The following is a 24,269-nucleotide window of genomic DNA, read 5'->3' on the forward strand; positions in this document are numbered from 1 at the left end:
TCTTACTCACTATGCCAAGTAATAATCCTGAAAATGATCATTGAGAACTAAAAAAAAACCAAAAGACAAGTCAAACCTCTTCCCTTTACCTCTTCCCTCTGGTCGGGGGCAGGGGGGAGCTTTTTTCAAAACTAGTTGTCATTTGGTATTTGAGAGAGATAAATATTAGTAAGTGTAAAGCAAATGAAAAGTTTTTCAGGGAGTGGGAAGGGATTACTTATTTCTTTCAACTTTCTGTTCCCATAAAAAATACTTCATCCTCATTTATCACTACTCCCCCTCTCCCTGCCCCAAATGCCATGATTACTAGTTTTTAATGATAACAATAGCTACTAAGCCCACATTAGTTTAGTTCATCATTTCACTTCAAACTACTCCCAAAATATTATCATGAACAATCCCAATCCCCAAATCAGTCTAAATATAAAGGAGATGCATATGACCTTAGCAATCAAAAGGAAGAGAGACAGTGAAGTGTGGCTGAAAGTATGCAAGCTACAATATCCAAGTTATAACCTGAAAAACATGATTATCAAGAGGAATTGGGACGCATTTATATCCTGTTGACATAACAGAAGATACTACTCATTTGTGGCCACAGGTGGTATATCTTTGTGGTCAACTTGCTGGTTTGCAGCAAATGAGCAACCTTTTGTAAATCCATACACATCTACTGTATGGTAAGTGATGCCTTAAGAAAAAAAAAAAAAAAAAAAGAAAGTACCCAGCAAGATCAAAAGTATTTTTGGTTCCTTCCTGCCCACAAAACACACACAAGACTTGATGAGTACCATGACTTTAAAACCACAAGAAAACCAGTGACAGGTATCTCAGATTTCTACAGAGCAGCAGGAAGATTTGATTCTTGTGGTTCCAAATCCTACGTTTGACTGCATACTTTTAAATCAGCGTAACAGAAGTCTCTGTGCTAATGTACTGCTGGAGGAGGAGGAAATCTGATACAAACTTAGAATTAGAAACTGAATTAAATCTTCAGTCTATTATGGAGGACCATTAGTGCAATATACAAGAGACTTCCCAAGGGATCTGAAGAGAAACAGTATTTATGCGAAGAAATTCAAATCATTTATTGCTTTCCAATTGTCAAAATTCCTATACTGTTAAGAATGAGGGATAAGGAACTAAATCCAGAGAGCAACTGTCCAAAGCCTGGCTAAATTCAACACAAACGTACACAACCTTAATACCATCAAAGGGTTCAAGATCATTTAAAAGGCAATTGCTTCTGTCTGCAATACTGTATCATGCCAACAAACCAAGATATTTTGGGTACATTTCACTTTTATCATGTCCTTTCATCTTTTGTTCTTTTGGTAACAAGGCCAAATAGGAGTAGGATTTCAAGAGAGACATACTGCTTTCTTTTTCACTTCCCATTTTCCATTTTAACACATCAGCTTGGAAATAGCCATCCCACACACATATACCTACAAAGCAAATCCTGTTCATTTCACAAAGCTCTGCGTAGCTTTCCTAGTCACCTTGATCTGGAATTTCATAGGCACACATTTTTGAAATGAACAAAAAGGTGTATAACTGTAATACAGGAATCATCTGTCACACTCACATCTCGTATTACTCCTACTGAAATTCCTGTGGGAAAACAGGAAATTCTTTCACAGTAAAACCGTGAAGACCAGTTCCTACATAAGGCTAGGAGCTTAACTTAACATGGAGTAGATCTGAAACAGGCACTCTGTATGAGACTTCTCTGCATCTTAAACATATCACCGTTATGCAGACTTTCAAATGCACCACATCTTGTATCTTAATCTTTTCTGAGATACAGAAAAGATTCTCTCTCTGCCTTCAGGATTGTAGCTAAAGGCTTCAGACTCTAAGGTTTTTGACTTCGCTCACTTTCTGGATGTGAAATCAGCATCTCCTCTTGGTGGTCTCTCCCACCTGAGGTGAAAACTAGTACTCAATAAATCTTTTTAATGCAAGAGCACAATATTGAACCGCTGTAACAAACCATAAGAGAAGTCTGTCCTGGTGTTTATAAATCCTACGCAAACTATGTTTACCTCAAGCAGCAAGACTAAGCTTACCTTTGTGTTGAGCACAGATCTCATTCTTAAGAGAAAAATCTAGCTGTCCCCTGTGTATGTGCTTCAGCCCCTCCTGATCTTTTGCCCAACCTATGCAGAGACAAATGCTCTGCCTGCAATTCGATTGTTGAGCATCATGGGATAACACCCTGTCTCCTAAATGTTTGCTTGAGAACAGAGTATCTGGATACATTTCATGTTCTTATGGTATACTCTCTAGCTTCAACTCTAGTGATTTCTCTGCAGATGCACAATAAACTTTTCAGTATCTATGCTAACACATCATATATATGTTGTATCTCAGGTAATTAAAAATATCTCATGCACACAAATTACACATAAAAGCCTATTAACTGGCATGTATGACTGAACATGAGGAAAATTATTCAAGCTAATTGTACTTGTGAATGGTCTGTGATCAAGTCTTCTACAAGACATGACCAGCATACAGTTCTGCATCTTCCAACAGTGTGCTGCCTACACATTTATCTGTTTTCAATTTCCTGTACTGATGTAGTTACCCACAATGCAATGCATGAGGATGGGAAGGTCAAATCCATCTATCCAATCAATTTTAGCAATTAAAAAATATTTTACATCAATGTATTGCTTGCAGAGGGCTATGTATATACAAAGGAGGGGGAAAAGGATGGGGGGGGGAGGGGAAAGAAGGAAGCAAATAATATGGAAACATCCTGGGCAGAAATTGAGATGTCTTCTTCAGCGAAGATTCAGTCTCTCTGATGTTACTCCTTCTAAAAGACGCTGCACAGTCTTATCCAACTATAAAACCTCTGATGACTCCCTACAGAGTGCTCTACCTGCCCCATGTCATCGGTGCCAAACAACTGTTCTCTTCCCACCGTCTATTTTCTCCTAGTTTTCTGCAGATTGGAGTCTGCTGTGGATTAGGAAATACTCCTGTACAAAAGTGATGCAGTGGAAAAAAGTCAAGCTCCCAGTATGTCTCTGCCCCTAAAACTCTCACCGATGTAGTCATTAGATGGTCAATGCTGAATTCAGATTATAAAAATCAATGGAAACTGAGCCTAGAGAACAGCTAATTAAGTATCCTAGCTCTACCCCTCTCTCATTTCATAATAGAAGAGTTGTAAAAACAAGAACTTTGGCATCCATTCAATACCTTCTCTCATGTTTTTACCCGCAACAGTGTCAGGTTTGCATGTGCACTGAGGTGTGCAGACACAGGTGTGACATTCTGAGTCCTTACAGGAAAACTGTATCCATCAAAAGCACAACATTCATTCAACAAAAGCACCAGGAAAGCATCCACACTGGAGTCAGAATCTGAAGGCAGTTACTGGAGGCTTTCATCTTCTGCATGCATGAGCAGAAGAAAAATCTAAGAAATAAAAGGGCAATTTGGAAACTGGTAAATTTATGACGGGAAATATGCAAATATGCACATCCTTTGCTCTTTGTTTATCCATAACCTTACAGCTTAGCGCAGACCTCCTGCAACACTCCAGACAGCATAGTAATTACTGAAGGCACATCATTTTGTTGTTCTTAAAATTCTACATTAGGATTCCAATTAGAAGCTTTACAACAAAAAAATTTTTTTAAGCAAATTTACAAATAATGAAGTAACTCATATCAACCAGTTGTGACTCAGTTCAATTCAGTGCATTAACAAGAACAACTTAAACAACTACTACAGCTTGCTTTCCATTAGAGCCACTAAAGCTAAATAGGGAAGGATAGACAGCTTCTTAACACATCAGTGAAGTGGCATTAGGTTCAAGCAAATGAGCTCTCCTTCCTCCCTTTCAAATGCTCTGGCACAGTTGCAAAAGGTTTTTTCGGTCTCATGTGACCGAATTACTCACCTTCCCCATCAGGGCTCATATTTTCGTAGGAATCCCAGCGTATTAGTGGGTCTGAGGTATTGTAATCAACTATCACTCCATGGTCATTCTGAAAGTGTTCACATCCTAAAAAATAAACATCTGTTTGAGACCAAAAATTATCATAGCCACATTTGTAATGATATACACACACATATACGTGTGGCCTTCTGACAGAAGTTTGCTCCCCAAACTGCAATACCATATTCTGAAATGTAAGAAGCAGCAATAGGGGAAGAAAGGTTATGTAAACCAGCTAAAAAAAAAAGCTTAATTTATGTTTCCTTACAGAAGGTACAAGCAGAGAATTTTATCTTGAGCTTCTTGATTATGATGTAGCTCTGATAACTTGTATCAGCCCCTATACACAAGCAACACCCGATGATCCACCCAGCCCTACAGGCAGGCATGATAAAACAGCTTTTCAGAATGAAACCACAAGTATCTATAAAGAGATGGTACTAAAGAAAGGATAAAATAAAACTTTGTTACAGATTATCATTCTGATACCAGAGCAATTTATCACTAAAGATGACTAGGGAAAGCTGAAAACTGCCACTCTGTGTCCCTCCCAGCTCCCCCAAGGTGCCAACTACGCTGTTTCAACCATTCTCCAGCCTCCTGGCAGAACCTGAGATTGGGTGGCTTGCCTTCAATGTGTTTAGCTGCGCTGAAGTACGCTCTGCCAAACATACCTGGAATTTTCAACAATAACCCACATTTCTGTGCCCTTAACGAGGCATAAGATAATATTCAGCTTTTAAATGTATACCATAAGGAATTTAGGTGTGGTCCAGTGATTCAAAAGCAAAGCACAGTCATCAAGAACTCACAACCTTGGACTTGGCTTTGACACTGATACAATCAAACCGGGTTTCTGCCTTTGCTCCTCTATCTAGATTAGGGAACAAAGAAATCCTCAGTTACCAACTCTTCGGCTGTGTCTGGAGAAGCAAGTCCTACTGTAAATTGTTCTAAAGCAGCAGAGCGTTATGCACATGCTGTGACTTTCAAAATGAGGATAGTTAAAATTAGAAGGACAAGAATGCTATGGTCCTGTACCTTTATAACCAGGCAGAAAAAAGCCATCTGTAGAGAGTTTCTGTGATGACGTTTGTCACAAGGCAGATTTATGAAGTTTGTTACCTAAATATTTAGGTGTCTCATCTTCTTGGCAAGTGCATTCTTTCTTAAAAACTGTATCACAGTCAGTTATTTTCTAGAATACTGTGTCCAGTTTCAAGCTACACAATAGAAGAAAGATTAATAAAGTGAAGCAAGTTCAGGGCAGGGTGACCAGAGTGGTCAGGACTGAAGAACTTGCCCTGTGAGGAAAGGCTGAGGGATCAGGGCTTCTTCAGTCTGTAGATGAGATCGTCTTGGGGGGGACCTGACAGCAGCCCCCCAAAGACCATGGAGGAGACAGAGCCAGGTGGGAGCAAGGCGCAAGGACAACAAGGAATAGGCATAAATTGAATCTAGAGAAGTTTAGAGTCAATATAAGGAAAAAATAAATCCACTGTGAGGACAGTCGGACATTGGAACAGTCCACCCATTGAGGTTGTGAAGTGTCCATCCTTGGAGGTTTTCAAGATTTGGCTGGTCAAAACTCTGGGCAACCTGGTCCGATCTCACAGATGACCCTGCTTCCGCAGGAGGATGGACTAGAGATACCCTGCAGTTATGTTATGATTCTATAATATTTTCAGATGTGGAAGAGTCATTTTGCAGAAATTGTAAATAAGTATTTCAAGGTGAACTCTTCTTCCTAGCCAGTTAATCCCTTAGATAACAATTGAATATGAATTTCCAATTACTTAGACCCTTACTTTCCAACAGCTTGGAGCCTGCTAAAAAACACATCTCTGATTTGCCATCTAAGGAAGGGAGGCTTGAAAAAATTTTGATCCTTTTTCAGACACATCAGCTGGCCTCTCTTCAAGCATTTACTATCCAGAAATGTTTAGAACAAGCTGGACAAATTTATTTATAAAACTGTTTTTCTTATATGGCTTTCCAACAGACTAAGTGAGATCTTCATATTCAGCTGGACAGAATCCAACTTCTTACTGGCTGCTACTACAAGTTTCTAAGTGATCAAATTGGTGGAAAAAAACAAAAGAAAAGGAAAATACGCAATTCACAGGACACTGAATGGGAATACGTATGAGACAGTTAAGAATATTTCTCAGGCATAATCCATTTTTTGGGACACCATAAAGTAAGTAAGAACACATCCATCAACAGAATTAAACTGCAATACAAAGCATGATCTTAAGTTCTTACTGCAGGTTGTAATTATCTATGACCTTAGACATATTACAATAGAATTCTGGAGGCGTATGAGATATACCCTGCAAGCCAACTTCAGAGCAGAAGCATTTCCAACAAAACTATAGCTGTATCTCTTTATGCTAAACTGAAGACAGTCCAAACTTCGCCACTGCAAACATAATCAGTTATGACAACATCCAAAAAAGGTTATGGGATAGGCCACTGCTGTCACTTATGCCAGGCCACGCTACCTATACTATGCATGTTTTACACAGAACAACATATTATACAAATGTTTTCTACTCGTCATCAGCAACTGTTCTGCTATAGTTTTAAAACAAAATCTGATAATTCCTATGCTGATGTAAATGCATAGTCTTCATTAAATTTTTCAAATGTAAACCAGTAACTAACAGTAAAGTTGAATTTCAGATCTTCTACATGAGAAGTGGAATAAAAGAGGAAAAAGGGTTTGTTTTTAAAAATATACATTTCAACATGGTTTATTTTCAGACTCAGTGTATTTTTTCTTTTGTATACTCACCTTGAATTTTCTCTGGAGTTCCTGAAAACACTAATTCCACTTTGCCGTCATCAGGGAAACGGTCATCTGAAAAAAAAAACAAAGAAGATAGTGTTTCAGCTAGCTATCTCCCAGGAAAGCAGTTCCAAGGCACTCAGAAATCAGGATTCTCTATAGCTATTAACACATGTACCCTCGTCACTCTTCCCTTCTCACTTGCATTTTAGCGATTTCCTTGTAAAAGAGCCATATTCTTTGCCCCACACATTCTCCAGAAAAGATCACGTAAGTGTCAGTCGGAGTTTTGTTTACTTCCAAGAACTGTCAAAAGCAGAAAAGATATGCACTTTCCAAACCTCTCTCTAAACAGACATGGCTGGCTTTGGCTTTTAAAGGAAAACACACCCAGGAGCAAACTAAAATTGTTCTCTATATTGGCTAAACTACAATACTTCACCACAAAACTTTTGTTTGATTTTAGTTTGCTAGTAACGTAGGGTGAGGGAGTTACCCTCCTGTTTATATGCAGTTACCTGCATATAAACATAAAAATAAAACTGAAGTAATAATTTGGAAAATACAAAGACTAGCACAACACATTTTCAAATGTCTGAAAACTCTGCCTCCATTTTTGGATATTCTGAAGCATATTAAAAGATCTCCGTACTCACAGACTAGGTCACAAACACAGTATCATACTTAGTGACTGTTTTCATCAGCCAAAAAAGGGATTGTATTTCCTGTAATGGTGACTAACAAAGTCACCATTTCAAACAAATGTCTGTTATTTTTACAAATGTGAGAGGAAGCGATAAGGACTATGTAGGAGTATCTGAATTATTTTGACAAGTTAACTCACTTGAAGAGCTTTTCTTCTCATTAGGAGTTTACCTGTGTTACATGGTATGAGTTAACTAACACAAAGCAGTCTCCCTTTCCCTAAAAACAGGGATGGAAAAAAACCAAGAATCCTTTTTGAAAACAGGTCCTGAAGATGATCATCGCATGCACAGGCACACACATGCACCCCCGCACACGTATGCATCCAACCAACCATAGAAGGCAAGTACCTTTGTTGGCATTGTCCAAATCCTCTTTGCCAAACACCAGGCCATGTCCTTGAATAGCTCCAGTGTGAAACTGAAGGCGAAAAACCACATCACGGGTAGCTGACCGGTATTTTTTGTGATAACACTTCAGCTAGAGAGAGAGAGAAACATGTCAGGAAGTAATTTCTTAAAAATCTGAACAAATGTGTGTATATGCATTAGCTGCTAAGTAAAGCAGCCACAGTGCAATTTACTGCAGACACCTCTGATGTTGTAACAAGCAGGGTATGCGTTATTCAATCCTTTAAAATTATACAGGCCCAAGGCAAGATAGTTCTGGATGTGTAAAAATAATAATTACTATTTTCATCACGATCAGTCACCAATCAGTAGATTATGATTACAATGTTGGAACGCTGACTTGTATCCATACTTCTTCACGGTACCAAATTAATGTAAAACTGTATTATAGTACTCCCATTTCAAAATAACTGAAGAATATGCAGAGTTTTTAGAAGCAAGCCTGCAAGCTGATTACATCTATTTTAAGACTTTTTAAAAACCTATTCTAGTGATGATAGGATCTTGTTTTATGTCATTGTGGGAAGTTGGTAGTAGTTTTGACACCTTGGCTAGAACAACACAGAATTCTGTAGAAGTAGCATCTAGTATGAATTTCAGCAGCTAAAGGTGAACACAATACACCTACTCTCTAACACCACCTTCCCTTAGACTAGACCCATGGATATTTTACCTACTAATTCTCTGAGTCAACTGTAATACAAAGCCACTCAGCATTCTTACAGGAATATATAAAAATTTTGGTAACCTTAGTCACAGGACTGAAAATTTTATGATATTATCACCTTTTTTTAAGGCAGACTGATAAAAGTGTTCTAGTCAGAAAATACTGAATAACTGAAGAGCAAACAGTTACTCAAACTGAAGTAATCCAAGGAAAATGTAGAGGTTTAAGAGGGATACTTCTGAAAGTTGGGATTAAAACATAGTTGTTAAATTCTTCTCACTACAGGATTTGAAAAATCTAACATAAACTGTTGCTCCCTACCGTTCACTATAGTGACCCCACGATGCCTTAAATTCCAGAAGTTAATCAGTGCTGACCATATACATGGCACATAGGACAACTTCTGAAATATTTCCGCACATATACCAGAGATGGTTTTTTTTCAGGTATTCTCTACACAAACCACATATTCCTAACCCTTTATAAAGGCTGGGAGATTCTTTACGCAAGTAAGCATTATTTTATCTGAAAGTGAGGATTTGGCATTGTTTCTTTTGTTTTTTTTTAAAGAGAATCCCCTACAGCATAGTGGTAATACCAGGTAAAACAGTATTTGCTTCTTATTTTAAACAATGCTTTACACCCACGAAAACTAACATAGTGTACAAACCCCCACCTGTTGAAGGGATCTATTTCATTTTAGTCCAACACAACTACCAGCATCATTTCACTAGAACCATGGCCATAAGTTAGTCCCTTAAACTACCAAAATATAAGGTAGGAGAAACAATGAGACTGCTTGATTCAAGAATAAATTCTCCTCTCTCATTCTCCACCATCATAAAAGATGAAAACTGCAAGTTTGCCCAGACGTGAAAAATGGACAGAAAGGGAATTAAGAGAGCCCCTGATGAGACATATTAGAACTAACCTGCTCCAAAATGTGTAACTGGCCTGAAAGTAACTGTGATAATTCTATTTAATTATATTATGTGAGCAAAAAGAAGCTTGAACAGACTTAAGAGCTTCTTTAGGGTTATATACATTCCTCCACAATTTCACGTTAAAACATAAACTTCTTTAGCTGTTTAAACAATTACGTTACTTTTACATGTGGATCACACACGAGAGTTTCTGAAGATGCAGAAGACTAAACACCTGAACAATACATTTTATCCTCCAATTTGTCAAGAGTTTTGGCTTTGCACAGTTGCTGGATTTACTCAGAATCTACTGTCTTTTGCATAATTGTGTTTATACAAACGCTGAATCTGGGTCAGTTCAGACAACTATATGGTTCCTGCTTCTTTCTACTTTCTAATTCAAAGTAACAGCCTTGAATAATTTTAACTTAGCATATCCTAAACAACTTACTTACATAGAATTGTAATTATTTATGAAAATGTGGCCTCTCTTACATTCAGTAACAGTGTACATCTATACCCAGGATACCAAAAACATCTTTCAGTGCTCAGTATACATAATAAGATTTCAATGAAGTCGAAGCTTAACTTTGAATTGTGACTCCACTATCTTCTGATGCCATATTCAGGAATTAATGCAAGCCACTGTAATATGCTAGGAAATACCTATATGCATTTACAGATGTCAGTGCAGCTTTTCAACAGTTGTGGCTGTGCTGTATCACCACATACTATTCACATTGTGTTAACAAATTCTCTAAACCTAAGACAAGCAAGGCTTTTTTTTTTTAAACCCGTGCACTTCAAGTGGTTAAACTTTTTGGACCTGGAGGTGGAGCATCCTATAGATTTTTCTTTTTCCTGAAGCCACTGATCTTTTTGCTTAGATATAGTAAAAAAAATTCAAAACTGAAGTGAAGTCTTTGTTTAGGATATACTACCATGCTGAATAAGACACTGGCTTGCTCAGAAGAATTACCTCCAATAATAGCATGGGATTAGTGAAGTTGATCTCTTTTAAAACGATGCAAGCATTACTAAAAAGCTATGCTGCTCATTTTTCATTTTAAACACACATTTGAGAGACACTGAATTCGTCTTAGACTGATTTCTTTTGTGATCTATTCCATTTCCGTAGGCACCAACGGTCCTCCGACGAGTAACAAATCTTCCTGAATTTGAAACTGTCCCGAACCTCTAGAGTATACCAATTTATAACAGTATATTTAAAAAGTGTTTCTCCATTTTTCAGTGAAAGAAAGAAAGAATAACATTCTAAACTGAATGGAGAGGGGAAGTAGGAAAGGGAGAAGGAGGAAGGATAATACAAAAGATTATTTCAAAAGAAAAAAAAAAGAAGGAAAAAAAAAAAAGAATCTGATACCAAGGACCCCTTAAATTGAGGTCCAACATTTCTCAAAGTAGTACATAAAATAAAAAGACCATTCTGAAACCTACTAGAAATAGACCAGGAATACTTTCTGACAATATTTCCCCACACCATTCATTCCACATGTTCTTCTGTCCTCTTAGTTTAACAGGTTGAAAGACACTGCAACTATCTATCTTTACTTTCTCTGTGCATAACTGTGTATGACAAGCAAGAAAGAAAGCAGAGAGATTTAAAGTGATAGTGCTGCAATTCAACCATAGTTACGCATTGCACACAAGGAATTACACGCACTATATTAGCGCATATAAATTGCTTTCTAAATACTGCATGTGCTTGTAGAATCAGAAAGCTTTTATTTGGTGTCAGACCTTTTTGCATCCCAAAACAATTTAGAATTAGTTAGGTATTTTCTTTACAACATGTAGTTTTACGATTGTGCATGCTGCCTGCCAAGTTACAGGACAAGGGTATTTTAATGCTGAGTTACAAATACTCTCCAAAGCAATTTTTATAAAGAAAATAGCGATACAGACATTACTGCACTTGGTGATGCTATGAAATGGGAATGCTGAAAGCAACTGTTTCAGCTCCTAAAAACCTTCTAGTTTGAGTTTTATAGGCATTTTGATTCCTGTAAAACTCAAGGATGATGACTAAATTAACTTAATAACCTATTTTGTAGTATGTCTGCAACCATTTGCTCAATTTATTTTTTTTACAAGAACGCAAAACAGGTCAGAGACTGTAAACTAAATGGCACAGTGCTAGATTTTCATTCCATACAATTAACTTACCATAATATCTCCCTTCAAAAGCTGGGCAGGGTCTATAGCAATGCAGATTCGGCTTTGATTTTCTGGCCCTATGCTACTTAACAGGAGAGAAAAGAAAAATAAAATTTATGTTTTAAAGAAACAAAAAACAAAAACAAAAAGAAAAAAGAAAAAAGACTTATGTAAATTCTGCAATTATGAGAATTAAAATCTGGATTCAAACATAAAGGAAAATGCTTACGACTTACTATATTCCAGATGTATAAACTGGTTGCATAGCCTGGTATAACTTCAGAAAAGGCCGACAAGCTGAAAAGAAGTCAACGGAAAAGACTGCTTTGTAATTATTTTCCTTTATCTGAATATTACAACTAGGAAGCTTCATGCACATCCAGACTGAGCAAAGTGGCACACAAGTGGCACAATGTTGACTGTCAAAATATCCTTCAAAGCAAAATTGGCTTTGGCAGATTCGTTTTCCCCCAAAAAAGTATTTGATTATATTTTATGAAAAAGTCACTTTTCCCCGATTTTCAGACTAGTTCCGAATTGGGGAGGAGGGGATTTTAAAGGATTCCAGTAAGGAAAGAAAGAGGGAACACTGCTCCTTATTAAATATCTGTCTGCCTTCCTTCCCACTTTTTCTGCAGGAAAACGAAATTATTAAGGGAAGAGAGAGAATGGCCAAAACAAAACAAAACAAAACCCAACCCAAATCCCAAAACAAAATAAAAAGCATTTTCAAAATCAAACAAAAAATTTGATCTGCAGTTTTGTTTCAAAACTAGTAAGTCCCTTAAATGTCTTACTACAACAAACAATACCTTGTCTTTATTGAAATAGTTATTTTAGAAATAAAACCAGACTAAACAGACTAAACAACAATGACAATGGAGCATTGCAAATTCATGCTGATGACATTTCAAAAGACAGGTGCTATTTAACTCTCGAATGATAAAAGTACAGAGTTATACTCTAGCACAGTATCTTGGTTTAGTATTCTAATGTTAAAGCCACTTATTATAGCTGGCCACCTTAGAAGCACACCATATCCAAATGCCTTTTCTACAGAAAATCCTATCTCAAAACAGAAAAGAGATTATGTTTATGATTATGTTTATTTCCTAAACAGAGAGGAAATGACTGTGCAACCTGACCAGATTCTCAGCTCTTTTGCAGGGACTGGGATCACAATTCCTCAGAAACTAGGCAGATATGAATACCATTAACTCTTCATTTAACAAAGGACAAGAATTTTATTTCACCTGCTGTAATTTTTACTCTTAGGATGTTTCTCTTCTTCTGGTTCTTTTATTGGGAATATTTGGACCGATATCAAGGAGCATCAACGCTACTTTGAGATTCATGCAGGCTTTCTAAAAATCTCCAAAATGAAACAACACTTTGAGCCTACACTTGGATAGGAAAAGTTAGATAATTTACCTCCCCCAGCATCGAAGCTTGGGATGCCATGAAGGATAACATAGTGCAGGAAAAGAGGGGTTGCATTCATTTTCACAGATCCAGATAGAAGGCCACTTAAGAACTGCACGTATCTAAAAATACAAAATTTATCTGAATTAAATAAAAACAGTAATGCAACCATATCAGGGAAATACATTCTTTACAAATTTACGTTTCTAGGCCATGGGTAGTGAATAGCATTGTGACATTACACATAACTCCAAAAGAATAATCTTCACAACACAGCATGAAAAGACACTTTAATTTACCACTTTATTAAATCCATGGCTGTTACATTGCTATTGTTGTCTTTAGTTATTCACATCACTACTCTAAATAAGAAAGGAACTAGCAGAGATAGTAAAGTCAATCATTTCTAGTTGCAACTAGGTCTCAATTGGCTTTCACAGCAGCATGACATAGGTCCCACTCCATTTACAGTGAAGCGACCTTCATTAAAACAAGAGCAAGATATGCCCTTGTCAGAAACCTTAGCATTAAGGCCAATGCAGGCAAATAACATCTTCATAATGATAGGTGATCTCATTCAGCACCAAACAGAGGAAAACTTCCATAGCAACACAAAAATCATTGTATTTCTGCTATTTAATACCTGGTTTGCTCACAAGCTCACGAGCAAGTACATGCAAGTGAACATCACTGCAGTGTGTCTTAAACAAATTCCTCCTATCTCCTTAAATAACTAAGAGAAATCAGCCTCCTTAAATTTTTCTACTGGCTTTGAGTCCCTTTTTCTTCCATGCCCATGACACGACCTTCATTTAACTTCACTCTCAGGAATGTGCAGAAAAAAATCACCTCTTTTTTGCTCTTTATGCGCAGATCTCATTAACCAATCCTTACTGTACACTCATGGTAACACCACAACTAAAGATATCCTGCCCAACAACGAAACCTTTACTACCCCAGAATGGCAGTTGTGGTGGTTTAAAATAGGTTTCATTTTATAGACAGCTAGCAAAGCTCACTTTATTTTGAAATGTTAAGAAAGGACAACCTTGCTTTTCGGTTTCCTTCTTCAGTCTTTCTGAAAATATTTGATACATCAAAAGCACAAATCTACAAATTGTCACACCTAAGTGACAAAAAACAGTGTGGTAAAACATTTTGTCAGTGACCTCTCAGCCTGAACATTTTCTCTCTACCACTACCTGTTTTTAATTATTCAAAAAATTTGACTGAATTTTTGAACACCTTTCTCAAGGCAGTGCATTTAAGAGGCTTATAGGCAGTTGGCTTATTTTTGAGAAGCGTGTTCAAAGATTTATCCTGAAGGTTTATGAGAAATTTTTAAATATGAAGGGTCTATATCTGCGCTTCTTATTCAGGCAAACCTTCAACTGCTTATCTGAGAATAAGTATCCATTTTAAGTATTGTCAGAATGGATTCAGAATAGGAGATTTGGTCTATAGTTGCTTTTCTTGCCACTGTTACAGCATCCAACTAGCAGTGGGGAAAAGCTAAGTGATATTTTCAGGACTGATGCACTTAATGGCCACAATTTATTTTTTTCTGGACAAAACTTAGTGAAGAAAAAGTTTCAAAATACAAATAATAGGTCTATTTTCAAATTTCATCATTTTGATATTCACCTAAACTACACCTGTTTATACATCAACTGGATTTTAACAAGGACATTGCTAATTAATTATCCAAGAATGGTTTCAGAGAAAAAAGCACATTGAAAAGGTGATTCAGGCCACTAACTGATCAAAATGGGATCAAAAAAGGATTATAAAATTACCCACAAATATTAGAGTTGGTTTTCCTTTCTCTGCAATAGGATTAGTAGCCATGGCCAGGCCAGGTGAAGGCAGGAAAGGCCAGGTTAAGGAGGAGAACGGTTCTGACAAACCGTTCTGACAAACCTCTTCTGTTCTCATGGGGAGTGACACTCTAAAGCACCGTTGTGCGCATGTGTCTGGAAGACGGTAAGGGCAGTTCAAGCTCTGTACTGCTGAGCAAAGATGCTAATTCCATCAGTCAAGAGGTGAACTGAGTCTCTCTGAGACTTCCTCCCCCACCGCCCCCCAGTAGAATTAAGCAAGGGTCCTTGAAGAGGGTAGGAAAGCTAGATACCAGCATTTACACCTATTTCATCTCTAGCTTTAGGGCTCGCATACAGATCACCTGAGTTAGTAGCTACTGAAGCTTCCTGTCAACATGGTTGTAAAAACTGCCCTGATGCACCATTCAGAGGCTGCTGTGAGGGTCCCTGGCTTTCATGGAAATACACCTGCTGCATAAGGCTTCTTGATGGGAAGATTAAGAACATCTATTTCCTTTTGCTCCTACCATTCACACTTCTTTATATGGTAGGCACCACTCTCAAATACTTATTATTAAAATGCAATACACACATATGCAGGCATAAAACTGAAAAGAAAAAAAAAAAAGCCAATAAATTTCTAGTTATGAAAAGTTTATTTCAAGTCCAATGGAATGCTGTGTTACTATTTTTCAAGTGAAAAAGAGCTGGCCAGGTCACCAAATGGGTTCAAGAAGTAACAGAAATTGTTTTCGTATTTAGAGATTAACAGAACTAAATGCCTTATGCTCGTTGTTACTACTTATTTTTCTAGTTTAAGTACTAGCAAAGCCTTATCCTTTAACAACTTCTAAAAAACCTGCTGTATAGACGCTGATTAAAACCAAAACCAAACAGTAATTACTAACTCAAATCCAGTTGATATTTAATGTTTCTAAAAGAAGATTCACCTATATCACAATTACTTGTCTGATGGCTATCAATCTTTTGGTACTGAATCTTCATTACCTCTCGTCAAAATGAGGTAAATAGCGAACCTCAGAACTATTCACTTTCCAAACTGCTTAACTTTGAGTCCTAACTCAACCTTATTCATGCACACAGAATGAAAAGACATTCAGATAGACAGAATGAATAATGCATGCTTTGACAAACATTTACTAGCATGGACATGGGGCAGATGCATAATCTGCAGCTCCTCCAAACAAGTGGTAATAAGATCTTTATTGCACACTAATCAACACACATTCCATACACATCATTTATGCCACATAAAAATGAGTTTATTATTATCTTGGAGCAATCATGAAATAGATTGTGACATCTCTTTTTGTTAAAAAACAAAGCAGTAAAAACACATATAGATAACGGTGTGGTACAAAAAGTCTTATCTATCTTGGGCTACGTGCAGGAACTGAAGGAGAGATCTCATCAGTCAAGGAATATTAATATAAGACAAAGTGCTGAGAGTTCAGGAATCACTGGAGGATCTTGTGGAAACAGCCTTCACATAGCAGGGGAGGGAGTAAGGGATGAGGGCAGAAGAGAACAATGACATTTCTTATTGGTATGAATTAGAAACAAATTAAATACCTTCTTTGGGATGGCTGCATTAAAGCTGAAACTTTATCATCAAAGAATTTCTTCATAGCAAATCTGTCCAGAGCCTGATCAGCACTGTCAAAACAGAGACACAAATACCACGTTATTCCAGTTTGGGGTTATCTTGGAAATTCAGCAGGTTACTGCTTGAAATATACTAAAATATTTGGAAGGAAAAAGAAGGAAAGGAAGGAAAAAGAAAAGAAAGAGGCACCTAACTAGCAACTCTGGCACTTACAGGTCAGACAAGAATGTTTTTTCCACTGACACCTTCTCATTCCACACCTTAAGGCACTTTCCTTCCTGAGGCAAAGCACCTACTCCCTTATTCAATTAACCAGATTGCATATTTCCAACATGAATATATTAAAGTCATAATGCAATAAACTTTAGCAAAGCCAAGCAGCTCAGGCTGCAAAAGAAGGATATTTGCCATAATTTCCTGAGAGTGCCACTGGGGAGTTCTCTCTGCAAAATACAAATTTATTCTCTTTTTAAAAAAGAAGCTGCAACATTATGGAGATGAAAACCACTGCCTAGCTCTGACTGTAGTACAGTACATAAGGGGCAAAGGATGCCAGGCTAGAGGATCATTTAAGCAGTCAAATAATTCATTCAGTCTTTGTTTCCTGTGCCCTGAGCCACAAAGGGGGAGAATGTTTAAAATAAATAAAAGTATCAATCTTTGAAAAAGAAATGTTTTGCATCAGACAACCACAAACTTTTCAAACATGCAATTAAGGAGCAACATATTCAGAAAAATATACTTTTTTCCATTCTCTATCCAGAATGGCTCTGATGTGGGTCTTATGCATCTGTGCAGAACGCAGCAAGAGAGTACAGAAAAAAGAGACAGAAGTGCCAAAAATCAGTAAGAATGCTGTTAATCACATATGCCAAATAACATGCTATGCTGATTCTGTTGTATCTATACCAGATAAAACCAATGTGTCTCTTAACAGATGTAGTTGACAGTGTTAATTAACATCAGGACATAAAAAAAAGCAGAAGTTTAAAAATAATTAGACTCTGGAACCTCAAATTTTAAATTCCACATCTAGTTCAACCTAAATGAGTTCCAGGGAAAAAAATGGTGCAAAGTATACAATATGCATATCAGGCTAAAAATGGAATTTATACCTTTTCCAAAAATTAATCAGAAGTTACTGATTGTCTTGATCAGATTGTGCTGGATCAGGCTGTGAAGTCATGCCTTTTCTTCATGGATGTTAAAGATTACATAATGTGTGCTTAGAATATCCTTGACCCAAAAACTCTCTTCTTCACCCAACCCATCACGCATCTTCATACATCTTCACCCACACTACCACCCAGAATCTAGGCAACCCACTCGTAACTGGCCAAAGACTGCTAGTACTTTACTTGTTAAAACAGAGCTTACCAACTATTACAAAGAGCTCTGTCTGCCCTCGTTAAATTCGACAGCACATTATTCCTTCCTAAATGACAAAATCAGATATTCATAACATATTACCAAAAGGGGTTTGCATCATAAAGCTTTTTCACTAAGCCTAGATTTTTTGGCATGTGCATGCAGACAATTAGGAACTTTATTTAGTGTGAACATCCTCAAAGTCTTCCGAGTACCCTTTCTGACACAGCAGCTGGCACCCTCAACAGCAGCACGTGCAGTAATTTCTGTTTCTGTGAGGTTGCTGTGTACCATTTTGAAGAGTCTTGATAATCCTAGGGATATACAAATCCTAGCTGGGAAAATTCCCCAACCTCATTCTTACACAGAAAAGTTGAGTTTTGGATAGAAACTGACAGATATCCAGAAATTTCAAGGAGGGCTTCCAAACTCACTCCTCCCCTGCAACTTCACTGGAGGAATCCTGAATTTGGTTGGGGTAAAAGATGACACCTTTCATTGCTGGGCTTTACAATCACATCCACATGTTGTTCTGTTATGGCATTACTAAAATGTATTTATAGCCAGGTACCACCTTTAAGGATGATACAATACTGCAACACAGAAATCACAACACAGTACTGTACTATCCTCACTAGACAGATTTTGTCACTCACAATGCTTCTCCACAAAATATTATAAAATCGTGGCAATCACTGTCCCAATTACTACTTGAAGATATATGAATTTATTTTTTCAGCCTATATTGGTGTGTATAATGCATTAATTTCTTAGTCTACAATTACCTGTCGACCAGGCTTACCAGAGTGAACACAGATTATTTTCTGAGATGCTGGTTTTACTGAAATCCATGAGTGATTTGCCATCAGCCTATAGTGATTCAGGACATCATCCACCACAGTACTGGATCAAATCTATTACTGACAGACTGGTGTGAATTCAGAACTAAATTTGATTTAACCATGGCCTTTACAGTGCATTTTTATTTTAATGCATTTATACATGTATATATAAGAGACCAAGGGGAAACAATTTGATTAAAAACCAAACAAAAACTCAAAACAAAACACATTTCATCCTTTTGAGACCATTTATCAAATTTTATCTTTATTCACATAAATTGTCAATTGACATTTCGTAATTTGAGCACGCTAAAAGACACAATTAAAACCAAGTAATCAGACACCTGTTGTTTGCACTGACTGCAAGATAAAGTCTAGATTATTTCTTAAACTGCATTCTGCACTTTGATCAATGTCTAGGAATTCCCTATTCAAATATTGATTCCAGATTCTAATAACTGTTTTCCTTAAGTACTTCAGGAATAGTTTCTCATTGATTCAAAAGAGGCAACTTGATGGATGTGGCAAATTGATGGATTTAATAGAATAAAGATGGTATCATTATATAAACATGGGTTCTTGCACATTTCTTCATCCATCTTGAAAGACCCTTTAGAGAATTTTCCCACAGAATCACTGAATATCTCAGATTAGAAAGGACCTTGTCACCTAGTCCAACCTCCTGCTAAAACAAGAAAACTCTGTCATGAAAGCAGGCTGTTTTAAGACATGCTCCAAGACTCTCTGAGAAGAAAACCTGACAAACCTCAACTGATAACAGTAAGCTGACAAACAGTATACAATTAAAAGGCATTTTTTTCTGGTGTTTCCTTAATTGTAGAAAACACGTAATATGCATTATTCGCAACTTACCTCGCAGAAACATTGGTGAAGTGCATATATGATGATATGACTACGCCTATCCTTCCTTTTCCTCCCTGTATTAGGAAAAAGGGAATGATAACTTATTCAATTTATTACATTATTGGGCATTATTTTATTTAAGACCCATACTAAACAAAACTTTATGATAGGAGACTCGGAGAGTCCTTTTGCTCATGCATCTCCTGTGTTGTTGGAAAGGTGGTAACGATGGGCAGCAGCTTGTCAGCCAGCTTGCATAGACAGACAAGTGACATGAAAAACACTAAGTAGGATTTCCATGTGTGTGCCTGTCAAGTCTTAGTGACTGAGAGGAAATTATTAAAAAAAAAAAAATTCTGGACCAGTAGTAGAAACATTGTATCAACTAGTCTAATTTTATATTACTTTTTCCAGAGATCATTCAAGACAAGTCTAGACAATGTTGCAATTTCTGGCATGAAATGCTATAAAATACCTATTTTGGAAAGCATATGAGTTTCCAACAGGTTTGGACATTTTTACCTCCCCAGCATCTGAGATTTATAACAAGTACTACTACTTTTTCTATGGATAATTTAAAAATGTTCCAAAATCTTATTAAATAATTTACATGACATAAATTCAGTACAATTTACAAAGTGGTAATTCTCACAGATTTCAAAACAATTTCAGTCTCTCAGCTGATTCAAGTAGCTGTATCTATCTTCGTGGTTGGAAACTCTAAAGTCATTACCAAAAGGCATTAATCAAAAATATGCATTACCAATTTGTATATAAAATACCTAGGAATACTTTGCCCACTTTTCTTTTGTCCCATGTATGGGCCATTCTCCTGGCTGCAGCCCTGCAACTAGTAAGAATTCAGTAGTGTTTTATACAATCACGGCATTCTGCCTGCAAGCAATTCAGGACTGGGCACTATACAACCTGAAGAGAAGTTTTGGTCCCATGATCACCCTCATTCTGTTTAGAGTAACATCTGCCAGTGATACAGAGACATATTTGCCTCAAGTGCCACGAGCACAGCTACCAACTCAGTTCTGAATTCATTTTATCTGTATTTAATTAAGGCTTCTCTATTTCTCTTCATTGTGAGCAGGCAAGGAGAAATAGTAACACTGCACGATGGTAGCTTTGCTGTAAGGCACTGCAATGATGCTGGCAGTTAGAACCTGTCAGAAGTACCCAGGAGGTAGTTAATGTCCTCATTTCCTACAACCATATGACAGTCTAAAGGGATGAGCTGTGATATCTTGCCTATCCTTATCCCGCAACAAAATCCATGAATGTCATAGAACATGAAGAGCTTCTAAAGCATTTGCTATTGAGTTGGGAAACGCTCAAGCTTCTAAATATGCTTACAGAAGTAGCACTGACCTTTGACGGAAGCAAACTAACATCATTGTATGTTATAGCAGTGCAGAGGCTAGAACCTTAGTTATCATAAAAAGCAATATAAAAGAAGCATGCAAGGTCAGTGGATTTAAGCTGAAGATTTGGCACACTGTTTCCAACATTGAAAACAGATCAAACTTCTTTTTTTATTTTTTAAAATGAGTACGAATAAAGGACGAGGCTTTTGAAAATGAATACAAACTGATAGCCGATGTGTATACACAAAGCTCACTTACTCTGCAATGGATCACCACCACATGTTGAGGATCATTGTTCAGCCATGACTCCATAGCCTTGCAGATGGTGCACACCTTATCAAGAGGCGGAGCATGGAGATCAGGCCACCCCACATCCATAATCTGCAATTAAACAAGTAACATTCACAAGAGGCACCTTGACTTTAATACTACACATTAAAATCTGGCTTCAAATAATTGTGATGGTGAAGAGTCTCCACATTTTTTCCAATCCCGGATAATCACGTCATTTGAATTCCATGATGTAAATAAAATATGCTTACATGTCTCTTAAGGGGAAGAAAGGGAATTGTTTGTTTTCTTTTAGATACTACTACTTTTATAAAAACAATCAAACAAAAAACTCCCCCCAAAACCCACCAACCACTCACAAGTGACAATATTTCTGAAGATCTTAATTTCTTAAAGAATTTTCAATTAGAAGTTCAGGTATTTTATAACAGTAAAATATTTAGAAGGTCAAAATTAGAACAAAGAAGTTAACTGGCCTGGTCCAGTATTTTGTGGTTGTTTTTATTTAATTTGCAATTTATTCCCTTCATGTGCAACAGATTTGACATCTCAAAATTTCGTTCACATTTTTTATTCAATTTTAGTCATTATATAATACTATTTACTCAACCTATTATTATTATATGCATATTTAACCCTAACAAAACCAGTAACCATGAACAACTTAAAACCTTCATGATCAATAAAGCATTCAAAAGGTCAAAATTAAGAGTTCTTTTAAGATTTTCCTCAGGTAGCGTATATCGCTGTAAATCTACTGCTATATATACATCTGTGCTATTCTGGCCTTACAATAGCTGCTGAAGAGTACCCGCATATCATTTTTTATATGAAACAAATACAACAATTGCTGAGGAGGAACAACAGACAGACATCAATAGCTCCCTTTCTTACATCTCTGTTGTGCAGAGAAGCAACTATGAAAAGATAGGACTAAATGGAAGTCTGTATCTGAACCGAGTTCAGTAGCTTCAGCTATCAGACTGTACATTACAGTCTATAACTCCTAATATCCTCTGACTGCACAAAGAAAGTATACTTGGCGTAAAAGTTATATCACTCAATAGGAATTTTTCAGTAGTCACAACGGGCTTCAGGTCCTGTGTGCAAAGTCTAAGAAAACAACAGGAACGGCTATGTAAAGCACAGACCTAACAGACACAAAACAGAACTTGGGGAAAAAATAAAAAGGGATGCGTGTGGGGGTTTTTATCATCTTCCAAAAGTTGTTCTCTTACTCTGTGTATCAACACTTGCATAGCTTCAGGGCTTATCAGGCCATTTAAGTTGTATTTAACACTAGAAAGAGAGGTATGTTATGGAAGACAACCAATACCTTTGGGTTAAGCTTGGCAAGGTCGTATCTCTTTTCAGAGAGGTTTAACACCTGTTCAGAAAGAAAAAAATATCAACCACTAAGACTTCATAATTTATGTAGTAAATAACTCTATTTGAAACACGTGATAATTACAAGAAACTACAGTGGTAAGGCTTCAGGTTTGCCTACTGTTTTACTAAACTAAATTAACATTTAAAGTCAGATAGCACTAGCAAATGTATTTTAGGTATTCAGTTACTATACAATGAAACTAAAAATGAAACTAAATGCACATTTTTAAAAAGGACAATTAAAATTCTGCTACATTTTATTTATTTCACGTGGCTTTATTTTAGTCAGCGGTATACTGAGAGACCTGGGCACCATACAAAATAACTGCACAGCAAAAGAATTAACAAAGAAAAGTCTGGGAGGGTGGTACAGTCTTAAATATTTGAATATGAGTGCCTGGCAAGAAAATATTGGTCTGTCAAAACTTCACAGGGAAGATATGGCATAGCTATTTAACTATAGCTTAGCCTGTGAGATCTTCCAACTCTTCTGTTAACCCATTAGACAGTAAGTTATCATACACTTAGTGCTTAATAAGGAACTTATTTGAGACAGACTGCTAAATGAACATAAAAAAAAAAAAAAGTAAAGCAGTGTATACAAGTATATCTGACTTTCATTAGGAAGTACTTAAAATCAATCAAGAGCAAAAAGCTGAAATATCAATACTCAACAACTGAAACAATGCTACTGAGGCAGATTCTCTTTTACAGTGTGGCTATTTCACATCGCAATGAGTTAAGTATAGATGACATTAATAATCATTTTAAAAGTCTCATTACACTGTCAGAATGGGATAAACAGACCATAAATATGAGAAACAGTAAATATGAGAGATAAGTCCATTATACAGTTTACTACTACCCAAAGACAATTTAAGAACCCTTTTCTAAACTGTATCATCCCATTTGGCATTAACCAGCACTCTCATCAGCAGCCTCAGCAAAGAAGCCAAGAACTGAACAGGCTAAAGAAACTACATCATTTCGCTTCTAGAAGCTGGTGCCTGCTGCTCACTGATGTGGTACTTAAGTAAGTTGAATGTGCAACCCCATCATGGACACAGTGGAAGCAGGAAGACATTATACCACCTTTACGAAAAAGTACACTTTTTGAACATGAAATTCATCCAGAGAAAGAAGAAACCCCCAAATTAACAAGATACCCAAGAAAACAGCTTCTATTCTAAGCTGCATAGGGTTCTGGAATCACACATGATATTGACCATAAAGGGTATACACCACTTCCATTGACCTCAAACCCCAAAAGAAAGCACAAAAAATCTTTACATGATCAGGAACATGGTCTTTATTCCAATATTTTGTTTGCATTTTAAACAGATTACTGCTGAAGAGCTTAACAGCAATCAAAAATTGATATGTGCACTACCCATGTTATTTCGGATCAGGAAGATGAATCAACATTTACAATTAAGGCTATAGTTATCTTTCCAGAAATACCAACTGTAATTTAACAGGAATGAAACAAGAAGTGTCTTATGCAAATGAGTCACAAAAATTTCTGTAATTTTCTATCAGTCTTAATATCTGCAAAACAATTTAGGGGACAGTTGTATTTCTCAGTACAGAATTCTTAAAATTACTATATTAAGCTATAAATTTAAAAATTACTATATA

The 24,269-nt window shown here is 36.7% G+C and overlaps 1 protein-coding gene across 1 annotated transcript in view; it reads right to left on the minus strand.

The window, feature by feature from the left end:
* The window catches only part of LOC104072715 (tensin-3-like), a gene marked incomplete at both ends in the record, with an annotated part of 41,564 nt that extends 18,935 nt beyond the window's left edge, over positions 1 to 22,629 (minus strand). Inside the window, 10 exons of the mRNA XM_009572251.1 lie at positions 3,923 to 4,027; positions 6,759 to 6,824; positions 7,808 to 7,937; positions 11,645 to 11,720; positions 11,872 to 11,932; positions 13,067 to 13,179; positions 16,471 to 16,554; positions 19,588 to 19,652; positions 21,210 to 21,332; positions 22,579 to 22,629. Coding sequence (XP_009570546.1) covers positions 3,923 to 4,027; positions 6,759 to 6,824; positions 7,808 to 7,937; positions 11,645 to 11,720; positions 11,872 to 11,932; positions 13,067 to 13,179; positions 16,471 to 16,554; positions 19,588 to 19,652; positions 21,210 to 21,332; positions 22,579 to 22,629 — 874 coding nt within the window. The remainder of the gene's footprint in view (positions 1 to 3,922; positions 4,028 to 6,758; positions 6,825 to 7,807; positions 7,938 to 11,644; positions 11,721 to 11,871; positions 11,933 to 13,066; positions 13,180 to 16,470; positions 16,555 to 19,587; positions 19,653 to 21,209; positions 21,333 to 22,578) is intronic.
* Between the last annotated feature and the right edge of the window lie 1,640 nt (positions 22,630 to 24,269).

The sequence above is a fragment of the Fulmarus glacialis genome, unplaced genomic scaffold (genome assembly GCF_000690835.1).
Source record: "Fulmarus glacialis isolate BGI_N327 unplaced genomic scaffold, ASM69083v1 scaffold37092, whole genome shotgun sequence".
Classification (NCBI taxonomy): Eukaryota; Metazoa; Chordata; class Aves; order Procellariiformes; family Procellariidae; genus Fulmarus; species Fulmarus glacialis.